Source organism: Dasypus novemcinctus, chromosome 11 (genome assembly GCF_030445035.2).
Source record: "Dasypus novemcinctus isolate mDasNov1 chromosome 11, mDasNov1.1.hap2, whole genome shotgun sequence".
NCBI classification, from domain to species: Eukaryota; Metazoa; Chordata; class Mammalia; order Cingulata; family Dasypodidae; genus Dasypus; species Dasypus novemcinctus.
The window spans coordinates 88387848-88411878 of NC_080683.1; the positions used below are offsets into that span (position 1 = coordinate 88387848).

Below are 24031 nucleotides of genomic sequence, written 5' to 3' on the forward strand. Positions count from 1 at the left end.
GGTCAGTAAAAGTGTCACATAATCTCTATTGTAACAGATGATTTACTGAAGCTATAGGACAGATGGGCAAGATTATTATAGTAACTGATTCAAAACAGCTGTTAATGTAATGAATAATGATAACAACATAATGGATTGAGTCTTACGTTTGTGTTGGCTTTACTTGGTTTCTTTGGCTCTGTGAACTTTGTTGATTACGTTAAATCCATGATTCTGAAGCCTTACTACAGATTAGAAAGATCTGGGTAGCTTTTTAAACCTACAGGTGTTGAGCCCTCCCTCTAAAGCAGGGCTTCTTAACCTTTTTCATTTCACAGAACCCCTTTGCCAGTCAGGTGAAAACCATGGACCCTTACTAAGTCCACACTATACTGTGTATTATTTAATAAATATATCATGCCCACACCAACACATCAACACAAAAATAATGTTTTTTGAATTTCAGTTCAAGTTCATGGACCCCTTGTGTAGCAGTTTGATATTGTTACAAATTCCCAAAATAGATATTGGATTATGTTTGTAATCTGGTCTGTACCTGGGTGTGATTAAGTTAGGATTAGGACTTTGATTGGGCCACATCATCAGGGTATGGCAAAGGACAAAGTTGAGGGTTTTTGATGTTGGAGTTTTGATGTTGGAGTTTGATGCCGAGGCCTTAAGCTGGAACCCCAGGAAGTAAGCACACAAATGAAATAAAAGCAAGCCCCAGGAAGAGAGGAACCCTGAGCCCAGGAAGGAGCAAGCCATGGGAAGAGAGGAACCCTGAGTCTAGAGAGAAGCAAGACGCTGGAAGGGAGGAACCCAGGAAGCCTGAACCCTCACAGATGTCAGCAGGTGTCTTGCTCCAACACATGAAAATAGACTTTGGTGAGGGAAGTAACTTATGCTTTATGGCCTGGTATCTGTAAGCTCCTACCCCAAATAAATGCCCTTTATAAAAATCAACCAATTTCGGGTATTTTGCGTCAGCACCCCTTTGGCTGACTAATACACCTTGTTTAGAACCCCTGCTCTAAAGGGTCTGACTTACTGTTTTGAATGTGAAATCAGGAATTTTTTCCCCCAAAACTCTGTACATTTTTCTAAGGAACAGTCTGGATTGAGAACTACTGAGTTAAATAATATAGTCTAAAGGTTCTGGGCTTTGGAAGCTGCCCAAGGAGTTGGAGCTCAGTTTCATGTTCTCATTGTCAATAAGTGATTGGTGACTCTTGTCGGTTACCTTGCTGGCGACACTTCTCGTCTGAGCAATGAGCTCTCTGATCCTCTGGATGCTTGCAGAAACATTGCTTGCAGGCCGCTTCTGCTCGACTGTGCGAAGCTGATCCAGTAGCTCAGGGACAACCTCTGTCAGATTTCTTACTGCAGTTAAAAAAAAATCATTACAGTAAATATCTCAACTCTGAGTATGTTTCAAAGATCAAGCTGAAGACAACTAACACATGGTTATTTGGGTACAATTATAAGATATTATTTTCAAGCCTACAAAAATAATAATAAATAATGTCTATTTTGTGGTATTTATGCTACATATTGATCTTTACATTGTATGCAAAGCAAGCTGACTCATAAATTACATTTCTAAAGGGGCAGGATCCATGACAAATACACAAATGCTTCTTTTACCATATAGTGCAGATTCTGCTTGCATTTCTAATATGACAGGTCAAGGAAGGCTGGGCCAAAGGAGGGAATGCCCAGTCACACATCACATTGTTGCTGCTACTGTCTCAGCAGAGGCAGAGCTAGATGGAGGACACAAGGCTGCACCCACAAAAGGGACAGTTACGCCAAGAAGAGGGTGGGCTGCCAAGTTCTGTGGGCCTAGTGGGGTGTGCTGCCACAAGCAGGTCATACAGACACTCCTTCCCTTTCTCTCTCCCTTCTTTCCTTCCTTCCTTTATTTAATGTATAATTTACCTGTAGAAAAGAGCACAAATCATAGGATACTGCTTGATGAGAGGCGCTCAGAGCACAGAGAATGGCATACCTTTCTCCAAAGGTTGACTGACTGGAGCAGTGGTTCTCAAAATGTGGTCACAAGACCACTTGTTGGAAATGCAGTAAGTTCTCTTGAATCAGAAACTCTGGGGGTAGGGCCCAGCAATGTGTGTTTTAAAAAGGCTTCTGGGGATTCTGATGCCCACTGAAGTTTGAGAACATTGGACTAGTGAATGTACACCTTTTGGGCATTCTCTTACCTAAAGGTAGGGCCGTGCTCATTGGGTATTTGCAGCAAGCCTCTTTCTAGAGCTGGACTAACTCAGTTTCTGGAGAATATTTGAGTAGGGATCAAGGAAACATCCCTTTCCTGTACTCAGGAAACAAGATTTTTTTCCAGTACAAGGAATGGAATAGAGTAAAATAATAGCAGCTGTCAGTTTATTGTATTAGTTAATACAAAAGTAAATATTTGTTGTTTGGATATCTGACAGCATTAGTCATTTTATAAAGTAATAGACTTTCAAATCAAATCTAATAAAGTCCATTTAAAGCATTACGTTACCTTTTTCATGGCTCTGATTCAGATGTTTTTATTAAAGAAGTTGCAGGTTTACAGAAAAACAATGCAGAAAATACAGAATTCCCTTATACCACCCCTGTCACATACACAGTTTTCCCTAATATTAACACTTTGTATTATTGTGGTATCTTTGTTACAATTGATAAAACAATATTACTATAATTATATTATTAACCATTGTCTGTACTTTATATTAGGGTTCACTGTGTTGTACAGTCCTGTTTTTTAAAAAAATTTTATTATGCTAACATATACACAACCTAAAATTTCTCCTTACAATCACATTCAAATATATTATTTAGTGATGTTAATTACATTCACAATGTTGTGCTGTTATCACTACCATCCATTATCAAAACTTTTCCATCACCCTAAACAGAAACTCATTTACAAGTAAGGATCAACTCCCCATGCCCTGGCCCTACCCTGGCCCCTTGTAAATTGTATTCTACTTTCTGACTATGAATTGCTTATTCTGAATATTTAAATCAGTGAGACCATATAATACTTGTCCTTTTGTGTCGGGATTATTTCACTCAACATGATGTCTCCAAGGTTGTTGTCTCCTTGTTGTTGCATGTATCAGAACTTCATTTCTTTGTATGACTAAATATTCCGTTGTGTGGTTATACACATTTTATTTATCCATTCATCTGGTAGTGGATATTTGGGTTGCTTCATCTTTTGGAACTGTGAACAGTGCTGCTATAAACATTGGTATGCAAATATCTGTTTGTGTCCCTGCTGTTGATTCTTTTGTGTATATATCTAGAGGGATTGCCAGGTAACATGGTAATTCTATACAGTCTGAGGAAACACCATTAGAATCATCTGCTAGGACTGGTAAAAAGGGAGGAAAAGAAATTTAACTCAGATTTAATAAATATTCCTGGGCAATATTAATATCTTTATAAATGCAAATTGTTGGATGTGATGTAAGCAAATTTTTTTTTTTTAAGAAGTTATCAGGGATTGAACCTGAGACCTCATACATTTACACAGGCACTCGACTGTTGAGCTACACCTGCTCCCCTGTAAGCAAATCTTTTTTTTTTTCTTTATTTTTTTAATGTTACATTCAAAAAACATGACGTCCTCATATACCCCCAACCCCTCACCCCACTCCTCCCCCCATAACAGCAACCACCTCCATCATCATGAGAAATTCATTATACTTGGTGAATACATCTCTGAGCACCGCTGCACCTCATGGTCAATGGTCCACACCATAGCCCACACTCTCCCACAGTCCACCCAGTGGGCCATGGGAGGACACACGATGTCTGGTAACTGCCCTGCAGCACCACCCAGGACAACTCCAACCCCCAAAAATGCCCCCACATCACAGCTCTTCCTCCAATGCTCTATCCCCAGCAGCTACCATGGCCACTTTCTCCACACCAATGCCACATTTTCTTCGATTACTAATCAAAATAGTTCATGAATAGAATATCAGTAAGTCCGCTCTAATCCATACTCTATTCCTCCATCCTGTGGACCTTAGAATGGTTGTGTCCACTCCATATCTATATCAAGAGGGGACTTAGATTCCACATGGATGCTGGATGCAATTCTCCTGCTGTAAGCAAATCTTTTAAGTGAGAGGTTAAATAGAGGAACTCATGAATATATGCCTAAAAATGAATATTAAAAAAAAAAAACAACAGAAAAAAGAAAGAAAAAAACAGCAAAAAAAGAAAAAATGAATATAAAAACGTAATGAAGTGGGGGGTGTGGGGAGTGGGATATATGGGAACCTCTTATATTTTTTAATGTAACATTTTGTGTGATTTAGATATCATTTAAAAAAGATAATAAAAAAAGTAAAAAAAAAGTAATGAAGTCATGATATATGCTACAACATGGATGAACCTTGACGACATCATTTGGAGTGAAATAATCCAGACAACAAAAGGACAAATATTGTATGATCTCACTGATATTAAATAATTAGAATAAGCAAATTCATAGAGCCAGAAACTAGAATACAGGTTACCAGGGGCTGGTATAGGGGTAAGGAATGGGACATTAATGCTTAAATTATACAGGATTTTCTGTTTTGGGGTGATGTCAAAGTTTTGGTAATGGATGGTGGTAATGCACATGAATGTAATTTAACAGCATTGAATAATATATTTTAATGTGGTTAAAAGGGGAAATTTTAAATTGTATATATGCTATTAGAATAAAAAATTTTTTTAAAAAGCGCATGGGACTGTACAACACATCTTTCATCAATTGAAACAAATATAACACAAATAGGCAAGGTGTTAAAAGTGGGGGGTTGGTATAAGGGAACTCTATTTTCTGCATGATTCTTCTGTAAACAACAATTTTTTTAACTAAAAAAAAATGAATATTAAAGAACTATCTTCATGTTGTGGGAATGGGTATTTGTGACTAGATAAAATTTCTAGTGACAATATCATACATGGATTCAGAAATTGTTTCTTAAACAATTTATATAAAGTGAAGATAATATGGTCTGCAAGACCATGTTGGAGAACTAAAGGTTTTAAACATGACAAAGAGAAATATGATACGAACAAGTTATGTGAATATACCTGTGGAAGGGAAAAGGTTTTATGGTGAATCTGGGGAAGTACTGTATATTGTATATATGAATTTCGGTGATCTAAGACTCTTGTGAAGCTAACATTATGTTGGGATTGACTTTATGGGAAGTTTTGGATCACAGAGTGGTTCAACAAGGGCAGCGGAGGAATACTGATATAGGATGTTATTGACAGGATATATATGGTTGACAGGGAGTGTTATACAGGGCATATGCCCAGGGTATATAGTAATGTCTAGATATACTCATAGTGGAAACAATGAGTATATCTCCCTGGCAGGGGAGACACTGTCGTGGACCCTAGGGGAGCAGCGGCAGTCCCCCAGGTGCAACGGCAAGAACCAGGAAGGAAGGAGGGCCCAACAGTGGGCTCCTGATACTTATGGGTATGCTTTTGAGCCTATACACCTGCAATAAGAATAAGGACTAGAGTAGCACTGTGCCTGGGAGTTTCCTCCTGACAGCCTTCATGTTACTCAAATGTGGTCACTCGAAGCCAAACTCAGCATGTAGATGCAGTGCATTCCCCCCAGCGTGGGACATGACACCCGGGGATGAGCCTCCCTGGCACCGAGGGATCACTACCACATATCAGCTGAAGATGCAACTAGAAAAGGACCTTGAATTAAAGGTTCAACACGGATCAGCAGAATATCCCTGTCTACATATAATAACATGACTTCAAAATGCTGTTTGACCTAATGTAAGGGGGAAATAGAAAGGAGAAATGAGTTTATATGGCTATGAGTCTCTAAAAAAGAGTCTGGAGGTTGTCAGAAGGAATGCCCTTATGCACAACTGAGCAGAGTCTGAGAGACAGATAAAGTAGATACAACCCCAGGTATTGGTTCTTTTGAGGGATAAAGAGACCCACGGGTCCTATGCTCATGGCAGATGGGGTTCACTGCCATGGCAGATGGCCCTTCTTTGGAGCTGGTGTTTCTGAGTGATGGAATTGGACTCAGAGGGGATCTCTCTTCACAAGATTTGCATGCTACTTTAATGGAATTGTAGTTGGTGCTGGGGTTTTAGATATATTTAGGGGTTCTGAATCTCTGGACTGATAATATGACACCCAGGCCCAGAACCTCAACAGACTTCAGCTCCTACACTTTGATTTATTGGACTTACCCCACTCAGCTAACATAGAGTTGAAGAAGGTCAACCACCACACCATGGAGCCTAGAGTGTCTACAACTGAAAGCAGGAGGAGTGCATCCAGTATCCATGTGGAATCTAAGCCTCCACTTGACATAGATGTGCAATGGACACAACCAATCCAATGTCCACAGAGACAATGTGGAATGGGTGTGGGAAGGGTAGCCATGGTGGCAGCTGGGTTTGGGGAATGGGAGGAAGAGATGAGATGTGGAGGCATTTTCGGGATGAGGAGAGGTCCTGGGTGGTGCTTCACGGACAATTACGGGACATTGTAGATCCCCCCAGGGCCCACTGGATGGAACATGGGAGAGTGTGGGCTATGATGTGGACCATTGACTAGGGGTGCAGTGATGCTCAGAGATGTACTTACCAGGTGCAATGGATGTGTCACAATGATGGGAGAGAGTGTTGCTGTGGGGGGAGTGGGGGGTGGGGGCGGGGGGGTTGAATGGGACCTCATATTTTTTGAATGTAACTTTAAAAAAATAAGTAATTAAAAAAAATAAACATGACAAAGACATGGATAGTTAAGAAATATGTGACTAGATTGAATAAAAATATGAGAAAGGAAATAATCAAATTTCTCAAGTAATATAGTATTCTGGGTAATATTTAATTTTATAATAGATGAACTCATGAATATATGCCTAAAAATGAATACCTATTTGTCATTAAATAAATTTGTTAGACATCAGAATATTTTGTTTGCATTGCTATACATTTGCATATTTAATTTAGCTAACAAAACGTTGTTCTTAATGGAAGCTGAAGTAATGTTTGGCCATTTTCAATACTTGTTGGTAATAATCTGCTTTACTCTGGTAAGGAAAAAGCAATGTGGCTTAGTCAATTTTTTGGCACATTTTTTTCCCTAAAAGCTAAACAGCATTTTGTTAAGATTATTCAGCCTTAAGCGATCTTCCTCGCCAAAGGACTCATCTTAACTGCATTGATAAAGATAATATCTACCATTATCTTATAGAGAAAAATCATGACTTTTTGCCAATTCATCTATTGTTTATTTATGTGAATATGTGTGTATTCTGATAGATGAACTGAAGAAATTTTTTCTCCTTTTCTAATTTAAGTTCTGTAACATTCCAATTAAAATCCCAAATGAAAAACATCGCTTCTTAGCAAAATATATACACTTTAGTGGCCAATTCCTCACTTGGATCAAAACTGGGAAGGTTCTAAGTGATACCTGCATCTCTGGCAGAGTCCACTGCAGTGTTATAAGCAGAAGAGTCAAAATCTTGAAGATTCTGGGACCAGTTGGTTACATTGTGAGTCATTGGGGTGGTGACCTGTTGGACCTCCATCGTTATCTTGTTAGCTTCGGCTGTGATCTGCCTGGACTGAGCCAGGCGCTGCTGGGCATCACCTTCACACAGAACACAAGGAGATTCATTTTGCAAAGAAGCAGGCCATTTGTTGGGGAATGGTAGCATCCATATACTCACTGGGACGAAAGAGACTTTAAATTTTGGCCTTTAAGCAAAATTAAGATCTTGAAATAGAGTTAATTATGGCATAATTTAGGTGCACAAGAATACTGTAAACATTATTAATAAGTGATTTGAAGACTCTAAAGTCTCATTCAAAGTATCTGGGGAAGCAGATGTGACTCAAGCAGTTAGGTGCCTGCCTACCACATGGGAGGTCCCAGGTTTGGCTCCTGGTGCGTCCTAAATTATACAAGCAAGACAGAGAGCTGACATCATGGGTTAGTGCTGTGAGCTGATGCAACAAGATGACACAATGAAGAGACAATGAGGAAACACAATGGGAGACACAACAAGCAGGAGCAGAGGTGGCTCAAGCCATTGGGCACCTCCTTTCCACATGGGAGGTCCTGAATTTGGTTCCTGGTGCCTCCCAAAAAAAGATAAGCACACAACGAACAGACACAGAGAACAGACAGTGAGTGCAAAAACAACGAGGGGGTGTGGAGAAATGATTAAAATAAATCTTTAAAAAAGAACCTATCTGGGTCACTTGAAACATTTTCAAATTAAGAGGTAAATTTAAAAATAGAGTTATCTGTATTTTCTTAGGTTAGAAGCATGGTGAGAAAGCCATAGAAAATGCATATAGTTCAACCTATTAAGATATTCATGTCTGAAATTCATCACAAATATCACTTTCCTCTATGTAAAAAATATTCTCGTGGAACACATTTTGCCCTAAAATTGATACTATAGTAAGCAGTAAATGAATAAGGTATTTCAAATAAGAAAGGCAAGTTTCAAAAGGGTATATACTGTGAAATCCTAGTTTTATTAAACATAGTATATTTACGATTAAACTAAGAAATTTGCAACAAAAATTTTAGGTGATGAGATTATAGGTGATTTTCTTCTTTTTCTTATCTGTATTTTCTAATTTTTATATGAAGTTCATGCATTACTTCTACAATAAAAATAATTAAATATCACTTTGGTGGTGTTGTAACTTCAAATTTTTAAAGTGGGGAAACCTTAATTCAGCCCCACATGCTTTGAACTCTGATGAACGCTGGCTTGAGTCCTGTTTCTGTATCTTATTAGCTATATACTGTGGAGGGAGTTTCCTGACCTTGACAAGCCTTGGGGTTCACACAGACCTAAAGGCAACAGCAATACTTCTATGTATGTAAGACATGGAGCTCAGTGCCTAGCAGGCAGTAACCCTCAATAAAGTGTTCCTGTGATGATTCTGATGCTGAGGATTTTTAATGGATGGTGCTGTCTTGGCTAGAGCTTTGATGTACTGTGGAACTGTAGCTGGGATTTTCTCCTTTAGTAAAACACCCATATCAAGCAGTCATGCTTCAACTTTTACTATGCCGAGGAAGGCACTTCTGCTTTCAATCACATCTTTCTAAGATACCACTGTAGTCCCAGATTAAGCAAGGCAAATGCTCTTCTTGTTTCTCTATTTGGCTGTCGGTCTCCCTGCTTGAATGATAAGAATGATGTGGCATGTAAGAGAGGAAGCTATTTACAGTTGAAGCCAGAGAAATCCAATAACCAAATTAGGGCATATTTGTTAATAAGGAAAGAGGTGCACAAGAAAGCAAGCTACCAAACAGTATAATAACAGCGTGATCCCATTAGCACACACACATATACAAACAGAGGAAAGTTTGGTAGGAAATGCTCTTACATTTAAACAATGGTCATTATTTTTCAAAGCTGGGCTAGTGCAACTTTTATATTTATATTTTCTTTTTACTTAACTTTCTAGAACAATTAAAAAAATTTTTTTGGTAATGGATATAGATTTTCTTAATACCAGAGAAAAGATTTATTTATAGAAAGAGTGACAGGTAAATCCTAATTAGGTAAATCACTTAATGAGAACATTACCTTATTCTTTTTTTTTTTTTAGAAGGTACCCAGGATTGAACCCAGGACCTCATATGTAGGAAATGGGCACTCAACCATTTGGGCTACATCCACTCTCCTAATCCTTTTTTAAAGGTTGATCTTACATACCAGTTAACAAACAAGACAGCCAAGTTCTGTCTGTGGTCCTTACCTCTCTCTGCAGCTTGTAGTTGCTTAATGGCATCATTTAGCCTGCTTCTAAGGGCACTCTTCCTTGCCAGGGCTCCTTCTACACGCCTGCTGGTGTCAGCCACTGCCTCATCATTGCCTGTAAAGAGGCAGCAGAAAAAAGTAACAGTGGGGCTAGGATGCCTCTACAAAGTCTCCATTTCAACAACGAAAATTCTAATTAGGATCCTCCATGTTCCGAATACACTGAACATAGATCACCAGGTCTGGAAACGTACATTTAGAATAAGAGATACAGGATGACAGAAAACTTTTACCACCACTCGGGAGTGACTTAAGATATCATAAAGTGACTCATAAAGGATGTAGAGATAATGGCCTATTTTTCTGACTGGAAAATAAAGTACTGTTGTGATTAATAGTGCCTAGAAGCATAACTGAGAATGAGCTGTAAAGAAAAATTCTATGTGTATGGTTATATGAGAAATATATTTTTTTTCTCAATTGCCTCAATAAAATTTTTAGTTGCTATGTAACATGCATGTAGAAAGGGGCACAGTTTATGAGTGAATAGCTTGAAGAATTATCACAGTGAAAACACAATAAAAACAGCACCAGGTCAAGAAAATAGAATATTATTAGAATCCTAGCAGCTCCCCTTGATTCCCAAAGAGAACAGTTCTTCTGAATTCTATCACTACCATAATTTGCAACTTTTTAAACTTTATTTAAAAGAAATAATACAGTATATAATTTTTAATATCTGTCTTAATTTATGTAGCGTAATAATAACTCGACACTGGGATTATCTTTCAGCAAATCTGAGCAAGTTGGGTGTGGTATTATCTCATCTTCTGAAGGACTGATTTTCTCAATAACTTGTTTCTGTTTTTGCTTTGTTTACTTCCAAAGCATCAAGAAATCTGTGCTTCTTGACAAACAGCAAAATCATTCCTTCGCTTCTCATTGTTCTCTCCTGGCCTCTAGTGTGCTAATCAATATACACTTTTCTGTGGTAGACATTCCCTTTTCTATTACACAGTCCTGGTGTGCTTGGCTTTTGCTCAGTTATTTCCCTCCCCACAAATGTGTATACAAATGAGTGATGCTTAGTTGAGCCTATTACCAAGTAGGCACAAGGTCCAAGCACTTTCCCAGAATGAAAGGAGGGGCTAAAACATGCTGTGGTTGTATTGCACATTTCTCCATCTCTTTAGTTTCAAGTTTTGAAAACAACCATGTAATCTTTTGGTTCTTTCAGGGTCTTCTGACTGCAAAAATCACTGGCAAACATACTGAGAATATATTTGACTTTGTATTTAGAGCTCTTGATTAAAAATAGGAAAAAAAATTATTTTGAGCTGGATTTTTATAAGAAGATGTTTCATAAAAGGTCTGCCCTATTTGGAACTTACTGGAATTTATTTGCAAAAATATTTTTCATTTTAGAAAAGAATCCAGTAGAAGTTTCCTTTATATAGCAGTTTGCTGAGTTCATTATAGATTATTAGTTAGTTAATATAGATCATGAAGAAAAGGAAAACTGCAAAACCAAGATTACTGGTCAATGAAATCATTTGGAGATGAAAAACAGCAATCTGAAATGATAATGTAACTCTGTAGATTAATATGGTTTAATTTGAAAACGGAATTTATATCATAATCACAAGTATCTTCTAAAAAGAGACAGTTCTATAAAGTTGGGAGCCACATAGTTCTGACCCTGCCCCCATTCCTTTCCTTTTTACGAGTAACTCTATGAAGGGATTTAACCAAACAAGGTCATGAAATAGGGGACCAGAAATATAAAACATTCAGAGAGGCTGATTCAGAAAGATTTATCTGGACATAAAATAAGGAAATTTAAAGAGATGTCATTCCCAGAAGAGAGAAGTTGCTTTCAGGAGGTACAATAACTCAATAATGACAGGGTTGAGAAAATACATTGCAAATTATCCAGAGGAATGAAATATTTAAGCCATTGCATTCTGAAGACACATACATTATGATCTTCCCCATACGGGAAGCAAAAACAATACATAGATACAGCAACATTCATTTAAAAATATTTTGCTATTAATATTCTAATTCTTTACTGCTAACATTCCAATTCTTTTCCAAAGAGTAGGTTCAGGGCTAGACTTATATAGTAAATTAATTCAACTTACATAATAAACTAATAAGAATAGAGAAACTTAATAGCATTTTTATTGCCTTTGCTTATCCAGAAAACATAAAATAATTACAGTAATTAAATAGTTAAGTATTTTCCATATGAAAAACAAAATGCATTTATTTTCTATGTGTAGTGGCTCTTTGAAAAAATACCGTTAGACTTGAGATCAATTGCTTTGATAAGATTTCGTAATATTTTCTGTTTTGGATTTTGCCTTTGTTCTTAGTTGTTATTTAGGAATTAGCTAGATAATGAATTTCCAACTTCATTAGTCAATGCTTAAATATCTTTAGTAAATGAGTCCACTACCTCAGAGATAATAATATTTAAATTCTTAGTCCACTCAATTGTTGAATCACAAGAGTAAAAATTGACCAAAATGATTTCTACAAGAAAGTGCAAACAACCAGACTGCTTTGTGGTACCATGTTATCCTAATTTTCTTTTACACTGTTGACCCTGACCTTCATAGGAAAATTTTGAAGGTTCTTCTGAATTGTCCAAAAAAGATTAAGTTATATGCAACATAGTTTTATTGTTAAGTGTATTTTATGAAATCATCTCCTTGAAAATTGGTATTTATGATGTTTCCAAAATATCCACCATATGTTGGATAACTATATGTGTTGTTTCCATGCAGTTTTACTACATTGAAGTTTTTTTTTTTAAACAACAATTAATTATGAAATTTCCAATTTTGCTTTTTAACGCCTTGACTCTGAGCAGGAAATACTAATGTATTAGTTATAATACCATTTATTTTTAATCTCAGAATTTTTAAATCTCTGTCTAGACACAGAAATGCTGTATAAAAGGGGGGCAACAGGTATAAACTAGTAGGAAGATAGAAAAGCAAAGATATTTACTAGAATCTGCCCTTGCTTGCAGTTCTCTGGCTTGATTGAGGAGGTTCTCGCTTTCATCTTTATGATAAATGATCTGAGTATCAATCCCACTCACAGCCTACAAAGGAATTCAGTGGACATAATAAGAATTACAGCAGAAGAAATCAACTTTTCATAGTTTTAGGATTTAACTGACACAGTTTACTTGCTAAACACTAAACCAAATTCATTTTCATAGCTCAAAACCAAGGTCAAATGTGAATATGAGAAAGTAATGTTCCTGGCATTTTCAAGACAAGTGTTTCTTGAGGAAAATTCAGTGAAGCAGTGCTAGCTCAGGCTCCATATTGGTGTCACATATAGAAACCAGTAAATAAATAATTTCTTATTTGAAAAAAAGAGTTAAAAAAATCTGAATGTCATTACCCTTTAGGGAAATGCAAATCAAAATCATAGTGACAAATGTCTTTATACCAACAAGGAAAGCTATTTAAAATTTTTGGGAAAGAAGTGTTGAGAGGATTCAGAGAAATTGGAAATTTAGTGCATGGGTGGCAATGTAAAATGGTGCAGCCATTGTGGAAAGCAATATGGTGGTTTCTCAAGAAATTAAATACATAATTACCATATGACTGGGATATTCCACTTTTGGTATATGCCTAAGGAAACTGAAGACAGGGTCTCAAACAGATAGATACTTTCATATCAATGTTTATAGCTGCTTTATTCACAATATCCAAAAGGTGGAAACAACCCAAGTGTCCATCGACAAATGGTTGGATAAACAGTGCTGTACAATATATACAATGGAGTATTATTTGGCCATAAGAAAGAATGAAGTTCTGAAACATGGTGCAACATGGAAGAACCTTGAAAACATTATGCTCAGTGAAATAAGCAAGTCACATTAGGGCAATATTACATGATATCACTAATAGGAGATGTCTAGAAAAAGCAAATTTGCAGACAGTAATTATATTAGAGGTTACCAGAGAATGGGGGTGGGGAGAAAAGGGGGAGAGAATGTTTGGTGGACATGGAGTGTTTGTAAATAAAATTAAATTAAAAAATCTGAAAGTATGCTTAAAGCACTTACTTTATCAGCAGGATTCATCTTAAATATGTTTTCTTCAAGGACTTGAGCTAAAAAAAATTGCCAGAGACCCGCATATGTTGACAGGAGTAAAACAGGTCTCAACAGCCTATAACACTGAGACCCTCATGGCATAAGTAAAACGGTCTTTCCTTTGCTCCCCGCCCTCTCTTGCATTTGTATTTTACTTTGGAAGCTCAGGAGATGACATTAGAAAATAGAAAAGTCATAAGCTGAGAAAAGGCAACATATAAATGAACTTTAAAATAAGGGAATACTCACATCATATATTCGGTCAGTGATGTTTAGCGCCAATTCTGCTGTTTCATTGGCTTCACTGACATACTTGGCAATATTTTCATAGACATTTGATGCATCCAAAGCCTTCTGTACCAGCCCGTTGGTATCAGAACTGTGCAAATTCCTGTTAATGAACACACTTTTCATTATTTCTTGTTCTTACCTCCTTGAGAAATGGGGCCATTTGTAAATTTGGGTTTTAATACTTCAGGGATCACAGGAACTTCCTTCCTGTTATTGAGTCGCCTGGCTTGGCAAGGCTCTCCTGAACTGTCCTTCCTAGGAGCACATTGCCTCTGCCTTCCTCTGCCTGTTGTCCCCAAAACTTCACTCATTTTGCTTCATGGCCAGCTGCCTGCCAGGCAGTAGCCACAGTAAAAAGGAACAATGATGAACAAGAAGTATTCTGCACCTCTTTTAGCAAGAGGTGGTGGAAGTCAGGCAGAGGAATGAACCCTATCATCATTTCCACCTACTCACTTGACCGAAGCAGCTTCGACAGGCTCTTCATGAAAGCGACCAAGGCTCTGAGAGGGCCCATGTAACCTCAGCCAGGTGTGAAGCAGTGCCTGAGATGGTTTCATTCTGTCTGTTCAAACTTATTTTCCTCTTTACTTCACTGTATGTAACAGATCATATTTTTTCGAGGAGGGGAATAACGTGTACAGAGCATATTTACGGACAGAAAGTGGGCTAGCTCCTTTCCATTTAATATTTCTTTAATTCCTACCACACCTGTGCTGTAGACATTGTTTCCCTCTTTCTGTAAAGGAAGCCGAGGCTTTGAGAGAGGGTACGTAGCTTGCCTGGGGCACGCAGCTGTTAAGGTTTGTCTCACTTAAGGTCCAGTGGTGCCCCTTAAGTGCACACCCCCATGCCTACCCCATCCTTATTCCTGCCTTTACTCACACGGTGTTCTCTGCCTTTGCCCCTGTCTGGCCTGCGTAAGGTTCAGCTGACACTTACTGAGTACTCATCAGGCATTGGGCACATTCACAGGGGCTAATAAATAAATAAAGGAATGCGCTTCATCAGATTAATGTGAGGTCTAACTGGGATAAAGTATGTGAAATGCTTGGCACTGTGCCTGGCATCCAGTAAACATTAGGGTTTATTACTATACCTAAATTATTTCCTGAATTGGAATTTCAAGTTGTATATGTGTCCCACATTATTTATTTTATAGACACATACTTCTTTCTCTATAAACTCTATCCCCTCTTCTATTGCTCATTCTAAACCCCTTGGCTTAATTTTATTCAGTCTTAAATCCAAAAATTCTTTTATTATTATTTTTTAGTTCCCAACATTGATAATTAGTTTCACCTTATTCATCAATAACCTCCGGAAGATTATCTATGGCCACTGAGTTTAGGATATGGCAGATCCCAAGCTGCAACATCTCTTCATACTACCTTGACCATTTAAGCTAAGTAAATTGTTTCTCAGCCTCCTTGATCAGTTCCAGTTCCCGCATGTTCTCTCAGGCAACCTTCTCTTATCTCTTCCTCTTTCCCTCTGTTTTCTCAGCTGCTTCCCTCTCTTTCATCCATGGCCATCATCAATCTAGCTCCTTTCCAGCAGGGCCAACTTATCCCTCAGGCACAGGAGACCCTACCTTGGGGCCCAGGATACTTTTAGGAGCCAACAAAAATGTTTTCATTTTCATTTTTTGTAATAATAAGAAACATGAGTATAGTAATTATTATTGTTAGTCTTTATACCAGTCATAAAATAGAATTAAAATTTTTTTTTTTTAATGGAAGAAGGGGCCCATCAAGGCAAAAATCCCTCTGGCCCACAAAAGTCATAATGCAGCTCCACTCTGCAGAAGTAATTGCTATTCAAATTGTTGCTACCTTATTCCTCCCCTAACCCTTTGTTCTTAGAAATGGTTCAGAAATTAAAACCTGAGAAAGGTAGATAAGAAGAGTTTTCAAAGACGGGGGAAAAAAAGGAATAAAATTTTACAAATATTTGTTAATATTTTTTAGTTTTGCTGGCTAGAGTAGTAAGAAGATATACCAAAGAGCTTGAAACAAAGCCTTTATTACTTTCTTTTTATTACTAAGCACAAAACAGGTGCTAAATCAATATTTATAAAAAAATGTGCTTTTGAAGTGAAAGCTTCTCCGTGAATTATGTTTATCTCTGTTTGAGGCACAACATGCAAATTATTGTGTAAACCTGATAGATGTTGAAGAATATTTTCAATTTTAAGGGAAGACATCTATAAATTTGGAAGTTTCCCTGAATCTATTCGGTCAGAAATATCCAAACACACATGAGATTTCAGGATTATTGATATTTCTGATCCTGTTTTGTGTGAAGTGTATAGTAACTTTCTTAGAATCTCACTAGAACATTGTTGCAGAGTGGCATTTAGAGAAGGTACATTCTAGGATCTCAATCAATGGGACACTGTTACTAAAATGGCAGATGAAAGATGAAGAGAGACATGGGATGAATCTCAAAAACAAGTCTTCCAATACAGCATATTACCAAACACAGTATTTCAACAAAACTCCATTTTATTGCCTTTATTGAAAGCACATATCCTGAGGACATGACATGGAGCTGACTTATAACACTATCTCACACACCAAGATTCCACATGGTATCTATTAGCCTCTCCCAAACCTCAGGCGATCTTGAAGGATATTTGAAAATTTTGGCAATCAGGGAAGAAAAAGGCAACTTAAGATTTGAGCAGAAGTTAATATTGTTTTTTTTTTTTTCTTTATCCATGACCTTTACAGGTCCTTGTTTCTAACTGCCAGATTTGTAGTCTTTCTCTATAATGATCTCATTATATACTTATTATTTCAGGGTCATGAATTCAATTCCAATCTTTCAGTACATTTCAATTAACGTTAATTGAGTGCTCAAGGGATGCGTGACTTTCTTCTAAATGCTGCGAGGAAAATTGTCAATTGATTTTCTCTTAACAGGTGTTGAAATCAAATAGTTCCTGCTGGGCACTGTGGAGTGGCTGGAGAATTTACGAGAACTCAGTTGTATTGCCAACTGCCAATACTTAAGCTTTACTTAAGACATTCAGTTGAGGAAAGTTAATGCTATCTATAAAGTAAATAGGCAATGATGGTAGAGTTAGACCTTGCAAAAGAATCTGATTTACTTGATAATATATTATATTATGCAGCAGTTATACCTGTAACCAAAATACCTTAAGTCACCCTATTAATAATTGTGAGGACAGAACTGTTCCCCTTCACCGCCACCCCCAAGCCCTGCAGGTCTCTACTCTGACAGACTTTTAGAATGAAAACCGGTCTGCCAAAAGTAACTGAAATAAAGAGCGTTTGGCTTTCAGAGGAACCAACCAATCAACCAACAAGCAACCTCCACCTTAAAACCAACCTGCTAACACAGTTTCCCAGCATGTGGAATTGGCTAAAAATATTTTATTCAGCCCCTGTAAATATTTGAATTTCTGAAGCCAGAAAATTACCTGTTCAATTCATCTGCCTCTTCGTGAAGGTTTCGTGCATGGTCAATAGCTTCTTGGACTAAATCATGACTTAGTTGACTTAGGTTAGATAGTTTTCCTTGTAGTTCATTTTTGGCTCCATCTATTTCTGCATAAATCCCTGATGCATTCTTTGAAAATGTAAAAAAAAAAAATCAATGAATTTAATTTAGAAGAAAACATTTTTCCTGGGGACATCAAAAGATAATCTCTATCCATCCTTATTATAAAGTTTGGCAAATTTCAGGTCACGCCTATATGAATATAAAATACTATAAGCAGATATTTATTTCTCTTGCATCTTCAGCCTCTTCTCTTCTACTGGATTTCTTCCCCAGCATTCAGACAGGCTCTTCCATATACCATCTAAGAACAAAACGAAACTAAACAAAAACTGTCCATTATCTAACCCAAACCCAACATTATCTCCCTAATGTTACTACCCTACTTTTCTATTCTCTTCATAGCAAAAGGTCTAAATGAAAATAATATGTTTCATGCTTGCTGTCTCTATTTTCTCACTTTCTATTCCTGCCTTTGACCTCTTCCAGGCTGGTTTCTATTCCACCAAAGTGTTCACTTATGACAACTAAGTTACTAGAGCCAATGGGCATCGTTCTGTTCTCATCATCTCTGACCTCTCAGCTACAAATAATGTGGTTGACTCTTCTCTCCCTGAAACTCATCTTGTGACACCACCTCTCGGCTTTCAATTCAACCTAGGCCACCTGTCAAGTTGGCTAAAGACCACAGCACTGGTGGGGATGCTGAAAACCTATGACTACCAGCCTCTGCTGGGCCCTCAAACTGCAAAGAGATTGCTCTCCCAGGCACCCAAATATTGATGCCAAACCTTGACACCCTTCTCAAACCAAAAATATTTCTTTTCCTATCCTCATCCTAAACAGATAATTTCATTTTCTTCTTTATTTAGAAAACATAAGCCGTTAGTAGGGTAAACATCTATGTTCCTGATGTTTCCTCCCAATGAAGGGAGCTCAATTAGTGACACTCCAGACTGATGCTCTGCTCCTATGGAGGGGAATGGTTCATTTTATTGCAAATAAGGTAAGAAGAACTGTACAGGTTCTGCTCAACTGCAACCTTCTTGCTCTAGGGAGTTACCAGGAGGCCTAAGCTTTCCCCTGTGTGTCCAGAATGAAAGTCATCCTGGGCAGATCCCCTACTAAGCCCCACTGTGTTTCTTGTCTGGGTGGGTAGATCTGTCTAATTCTGCAACAGAGCTAACAGTTCCAAAATCCCTCTTGGCTAATATACCTAAAAGCCATGCCCACAATTTGCTACATCAGAAATAAAGATGGTTGGCATTCTTGGACTATACATCTACTATTTTATTTGTTTTGCAACTTGTTTGGAACTTGCGTGGAAAAGGGATGCTTTTTTTGGGAAGCTCTCTCAGAACCTCCCATACCAATAAACAGGAATGTCCCCAACATTTTGCTACCATCCTCCCATTCCCCCCAAAAGGAAACTTAAAAGTTTACTTACAGCTATAACTATATACACACTTTTCTCCTATTTTAATGGAAGAAGTACTCATTTTCTGTATAGCTTAAACTCTCCAACTTTCTCAATTGGCTAATTCCCCAGTCTACTAGCTCTTTTTAAGTATAAATATGCCCAACTTTCTCACACTGTAGCAGTTTAAAATTATTTTATGAATCCCCCCAAAAAGGAAGATTATGTTTGTGGGCTGGTCTGCTCCAGTGGGTGTGAGACCTTTTCCAACTCGACTACCTCAGTGAGGCGTGGCTCAGGTTGAGTATCCGCCCTCTTTTTAGGTCTGATAAAAAATGAAGACACACAGGAAATGAGAGCTCCATCACTTTTTGATCCTGCTATTTGACAGAAAGAAGAGGCCCATGGAGCTGAGGCCTCAGGGAAGATGAGCCATATATGCCTGATAGCTTGCAGCTAAAATCGGGAAGAAAGTGGAGCAGCTGCAAGGGACAAGCCCTATGCCTGGCTGCCCACAGCTGAGCTCCAGGAGACCGTGCAGCCGGGAGGGGGAGGCAGAGACCACTTATCTTAATCATTCTACATGGTTGTTTCACTCACTAGACATCACAGTCCTAGGAGGCAGGAACTGTGTTCATCTCTGTATACTCACAATGTAGCACAGTTCCTATTATAAAGGGTTTATTTTTATAGGGAAATTATAATAAGCCTCAAGCCATTGGAAAAATTGGTTTTAATTTTATAAGCAGGAAAAAAAAATTACTGCAGACATTCCACCTTTACTCATTCATTCAACAAATATTGACTGTGTGCCAGGCACTCTTTTAGGATATAGTACATGCAAAGAGAACAAAGTTTTTGTTCTCAAAGAATTTATAATTTAGTGGGAAGATTCGGATAATAAACAAGTGATCAGTCAATTGAACAAGCTAATTTCAGAAAGTGAAAAGTATTCTGAATAAAATATAACAAGGTTGGATGAGACAGAGAATGATTGATGGTGATGGTCCCATGTGGATTGAAGGGTCACAAGGATATAAGCCGTTTGAGGATCTGGGGACAGCAGGTGCAAGGGTCTTGAGGCAGGAATAAGCATGTGTGTTTGAGAAACAGAAAGGAGTTTGGTGGGCTGGAGTGTAGTAAGTGAGGGAGAGAGTGGGGCCTTAGGGCAAAGAGGTAGGCAGGGGTCAGGTTCCCTAGGACCTCATCAGCCAAGGGAAAATGAACCTGTTTCTATTTCTGTCACTGTAGGGTTAGGTGGGTGAAATAATCTGATAATGTTTTAAAAAAATTGTTCTGCTGCTGCAAAGAGAATGAATCCAGAACTGAAGGCAAATAGATCAGTCAGGAGGCATTTTTAGCAGTTCATTCTGGAGATGAAGCAGCTTGGATTAGAAAGTAGGAGCAGAGATGGAGGGAAGAAGTCAGAATCAGTATTCACAGGGAGATAGGACCAACAGGTCTTACCAAAATGGGAGTGAGGAGAAAGAAACCAAGAATGACTTTCAGAGTTTTGATTTAAGCCAGTGCTACACTCCACACTGAGTTCCTGAGAATATCAACAAGCATTTGGGTATAGGAGCTTGGAACTCAATTGAGGTTTCAGAGCTGGAAAAATAAATTGTGGAATCACCAGTATATAATTTTCTTTAAAGACATGAGATTGAATAAGATTGACTAGGGAGAGCGTACACATAGGGAAGGGGACCTTGGATAGAACCCCAGGTTTTCTTTATCCAGAGCAGTGATGGCAACTACTGCCAAGGGCCAAGTATGGCCCAATGGCTGTTTTTACATGGCCCTAATCCCCTGTGTGGCCCCCTTTCTGCTGCATTTTTAAAGACTTTTCAATAAAAATCAAACAAATTAAAAACAAAGAAGAAAAAGCGACACAGACTATAAGTGGCCTATAGAGCCTAAAATGTTTACCATATAGAGGATAAGCAAAGGTAAAGCTAGCAAAGAAAGGAGGCAGCGAAGTAGAGGAGGAACCAGGTGAGTGGGTTACTGGAGGAGTCAAGACAGGAGTTCTGAGTGTTTCAAAAAAGGAGGGAGGTTACCAAAGCGCAGGCTTGGCCAGGTGAGGCTCGCTGGTGACCTCGACAAGAACAGTCTCAGCAGAAGGGGATGGTAACTCAGGGTGCGTCCAGTACAGCAGACAGTGGGAGGTTAGGGGTGGAAGCAGCAGCTGTAAGTGACTTGAGATGTGCTGTGAGGCTGAGCAGAGCAATGGGGCAGAAGTTATGAGGAATATTTTTCTTTTTAATTTTTAAAAGATAGAAGATAGTACAGTGTGCATGTATGTTGACAGAAGTGATTCAGTAAAGAGAAAGAACTGGATGATACAGAAGAGAGAAGGTGTCATTTCAGAAGTGAAACCCTGAAACCTTGTCTTCAAGGTGAGGAAGGATGGGATTCAGAGCACAAGTGGAGGGACTGGAATTTGACAGGAGAAGAGATATTTCATTCATTTTATCAGGAGGGAGGAGAGGTGTGCATGCAGTTGCAGGTGGCTTGGTAGATTTGGGGAAGAAAGATGAGGAAGTCCCCTTTTGCTTTTCTCTAATTATTTTCAGTGAAGCATAAAGCAAAGTTACCAGCCATCCTTGACAGAAGGGGAGGTGGGTTTCCCACCAGTCACAGATGGCTGCTCTGGTACAGCCATGGATGAGGGGATACTTGGATTTAGCCAGAGTCAGGTTCTCAGGTGAGTACAATAGAGGAATGGGTGGGCATGGGAATTAAGGAGGTTTGCAAAGGAATGCTTGTATTGGTGAACTTAGCTGCCTGAGAAGGGGAGAGGAGATATGGGAAGGATGGGTACATGATGTGGAAGAGTTCTCTACATGGTCAGAAAACTGTTGGAGTGGAGATTCTAGAGTGAGTTAAGAGAAGGCGCTCAAGGAGGAGAGTGTTCTTGAAACACGGATTTGTGAGCAGGGGCTGTTTCTGATGACAAAAGCTGGTTATCGGTATGGGGGAAATAGCAGAGGTGGGTTGAAGGAAAAGCCTATTGGACTGGAGAATTTCCAAGTCCTGGAGCTCAGAGAGTTAGGGTTCCCAACCATATGGATTTTGATTCCACCAAAAATAGTGATGGGAGCTGGGATGGAAAGACTGGGAGGTCGGTGCTGAAAGAGTCAAAGAATGAGATGATCAGACAACCTTAAAATTACATCCTTCCAAAGTTAATAAAATGAGACGAGTAATTTCATGATGATTTGGTTCACTGCATTTTATTGGAAAATGTCTACTTTTTCAAAATATGAGTTTTATTGATTTTTGAATGCCAGCGTTATTAAACACACACCTTATGAGTAAAGAGTGAGCAGGACAGATCTAGACCAGTACTTTAGAACTTTCTGAGAAGTTTGTGCTGCCCAATATAGTAACCCCTAGCCACACATGACAACTGAGCACTTGAAATGTGGCTAGTACAACTGTGGAAAAAAACATTTAATTTTATTTAATTTAAGGAATAAAACATTTAATGTTATTTAATTTAAGTAATTTAAATGTATGTTTTGGTAGACACATAGTGGCCACCATATAATATAAGAACTGAAAAATTCAGTCACCTGGTCTATTTTTTAAATGCCAGCAAAGCTGATAGAATTAGAATTGAATTTGAGTATTCATCTGTGACATTGAACCACTGTTCTAACCTGCTGAAAGTTCAAATCTGAATAGGTCACATGCTTTCTTACCGTTATTATATCGTCGAGTTCTGAAAGAGTCAGACGAGGCATTATCAGAGAATTATCAGATGCTCTCAGAGAAGTGTTCACCACCTCCATTTCTTCCCTCACTCTCTCATGTTGCTTCTGTAGAAAGAAGAGCAAAGGAGAGGGGGATCAAGTGTCTCTTAGGAACAAATAGCCCATTTCTACAGGGTAAAGAATATACAAAATAATCTTAATGTACTTTAATAAATGTAAGATGGCCCTGTTGTAAAAACATAAAACTGATTTTGCCTCATTCCACTCCGAGCTCTTTATCTTAGATGCTGAGACTTTTTGAGGAGGGGGATTGCCTAATCCATAGATATATGAATGGTTTAATTTCTGTCTTTACTTTTGAATTTGAGAGGCAGGGATAGTGTGATTCTGAAGAAATATTATAGGACTTCAAATGAGTTCAAAGTTGAAAGCAAAAAAAGAATGAAACTTTAGGAGGGGAAAGTAAAACATTTTATAATTTGAGTTAAACAGTGATTAAAGTCATTTTGGAAATAATTATATTAATTTAAATACATACATAAGTTATGATGTAATCTAGAATATCATAGAAATAATTATAGAAGTGTTGCTCTAGCAGGAAATACTTAAAAAATTTCTTTTTAAGACATCTCAATGTCCTTTCTTACTCTCTGGAGTCTTCCCTGATTTAGTGGAAAGAAAGCATGGTACCATCTTCTCCAAATAGTACAGAAGACATAGTCTTATGGACAGAAAAGAATTGCATTTGAACCTCCCCTTAATGCAAGACTATTTTAAAAGAATTCAAATTTCCTCTATTTCCCTCAAGCCTAATACAGCGTGACTATCTGGAGTTAAAATTTCTTATCTCCACTAAAGAAAGGCATACAACTCTATACAAAAACAACACTGTGAAGTACGTGTGTTTAAGAATGTAAAGGAAGAGAGTTGGTTGGTAGTATTTAGCTCTCACAGAGCTTTTTTTCCTTTGACGGCATCTGTGATATGACCCCTTCTGTAAGCTCTTGTGTCGGGTGGCCTTAAGGGAAGATTTGCTAATACCCCAAAGTCACAGCCAAACTTCAAAGGAATGTTCTAACAGCACTGGGTGATGAGCTTATCTGTAGTGGTTAGAAAAGGATATGCTTTAAGTTAAAGGGTTTCCTCACTTATCTTATCATATATAGCAT

General features: G+C 38.1%; 1 protein-coding gene across 4 annotated transcripts in view; it reads right to left on the reverse strand.

Moving 5' to 3' along the window:
• LAMA4 (laminin subunit alpha 4) overlaps nucleotides 1-24031 on the reverse strand; it is a 153696-nt gene that overhangs the window by 38177 nt on the left and 91488 nt on the right. For all 4 annotated transcript variants that reach the window (XM_071218633.1, XM_004455854.5, XM_058307300.2 and 1 more), the window contains 7 exons: nucleotides 22851-22967; nucleotides 17647-17795; nucleotides 14157-14298; nucleotides 12803-12899; nucleotides 9783-9899; nucleotides 7465-7644; nucleotides 1223-1362 (listed from right to left, as the gene is read on the reverse strand). In XM_071218633.1, coding sequence (XP_071074734.1) covers nucleotides 1223-1362; nucleotides 7465-7644; nucleotides 9783-9899; nucleotides 12803-12899; nucleotides 14157-14298; nucleotides 17647-17795; nucleotides 22851-22967 — 942 coding nt within the window. The remainder of the gene's footprint in view (nucleotides 1-1222; nucleotides 1363-7464; nucleotides 7645-9782; nucleotides 9900-12802; nucleotides 12900-14156; nucleotides 14299-17646; nucleotides 17796-22850; nucleotides 22968-24031) is intronic.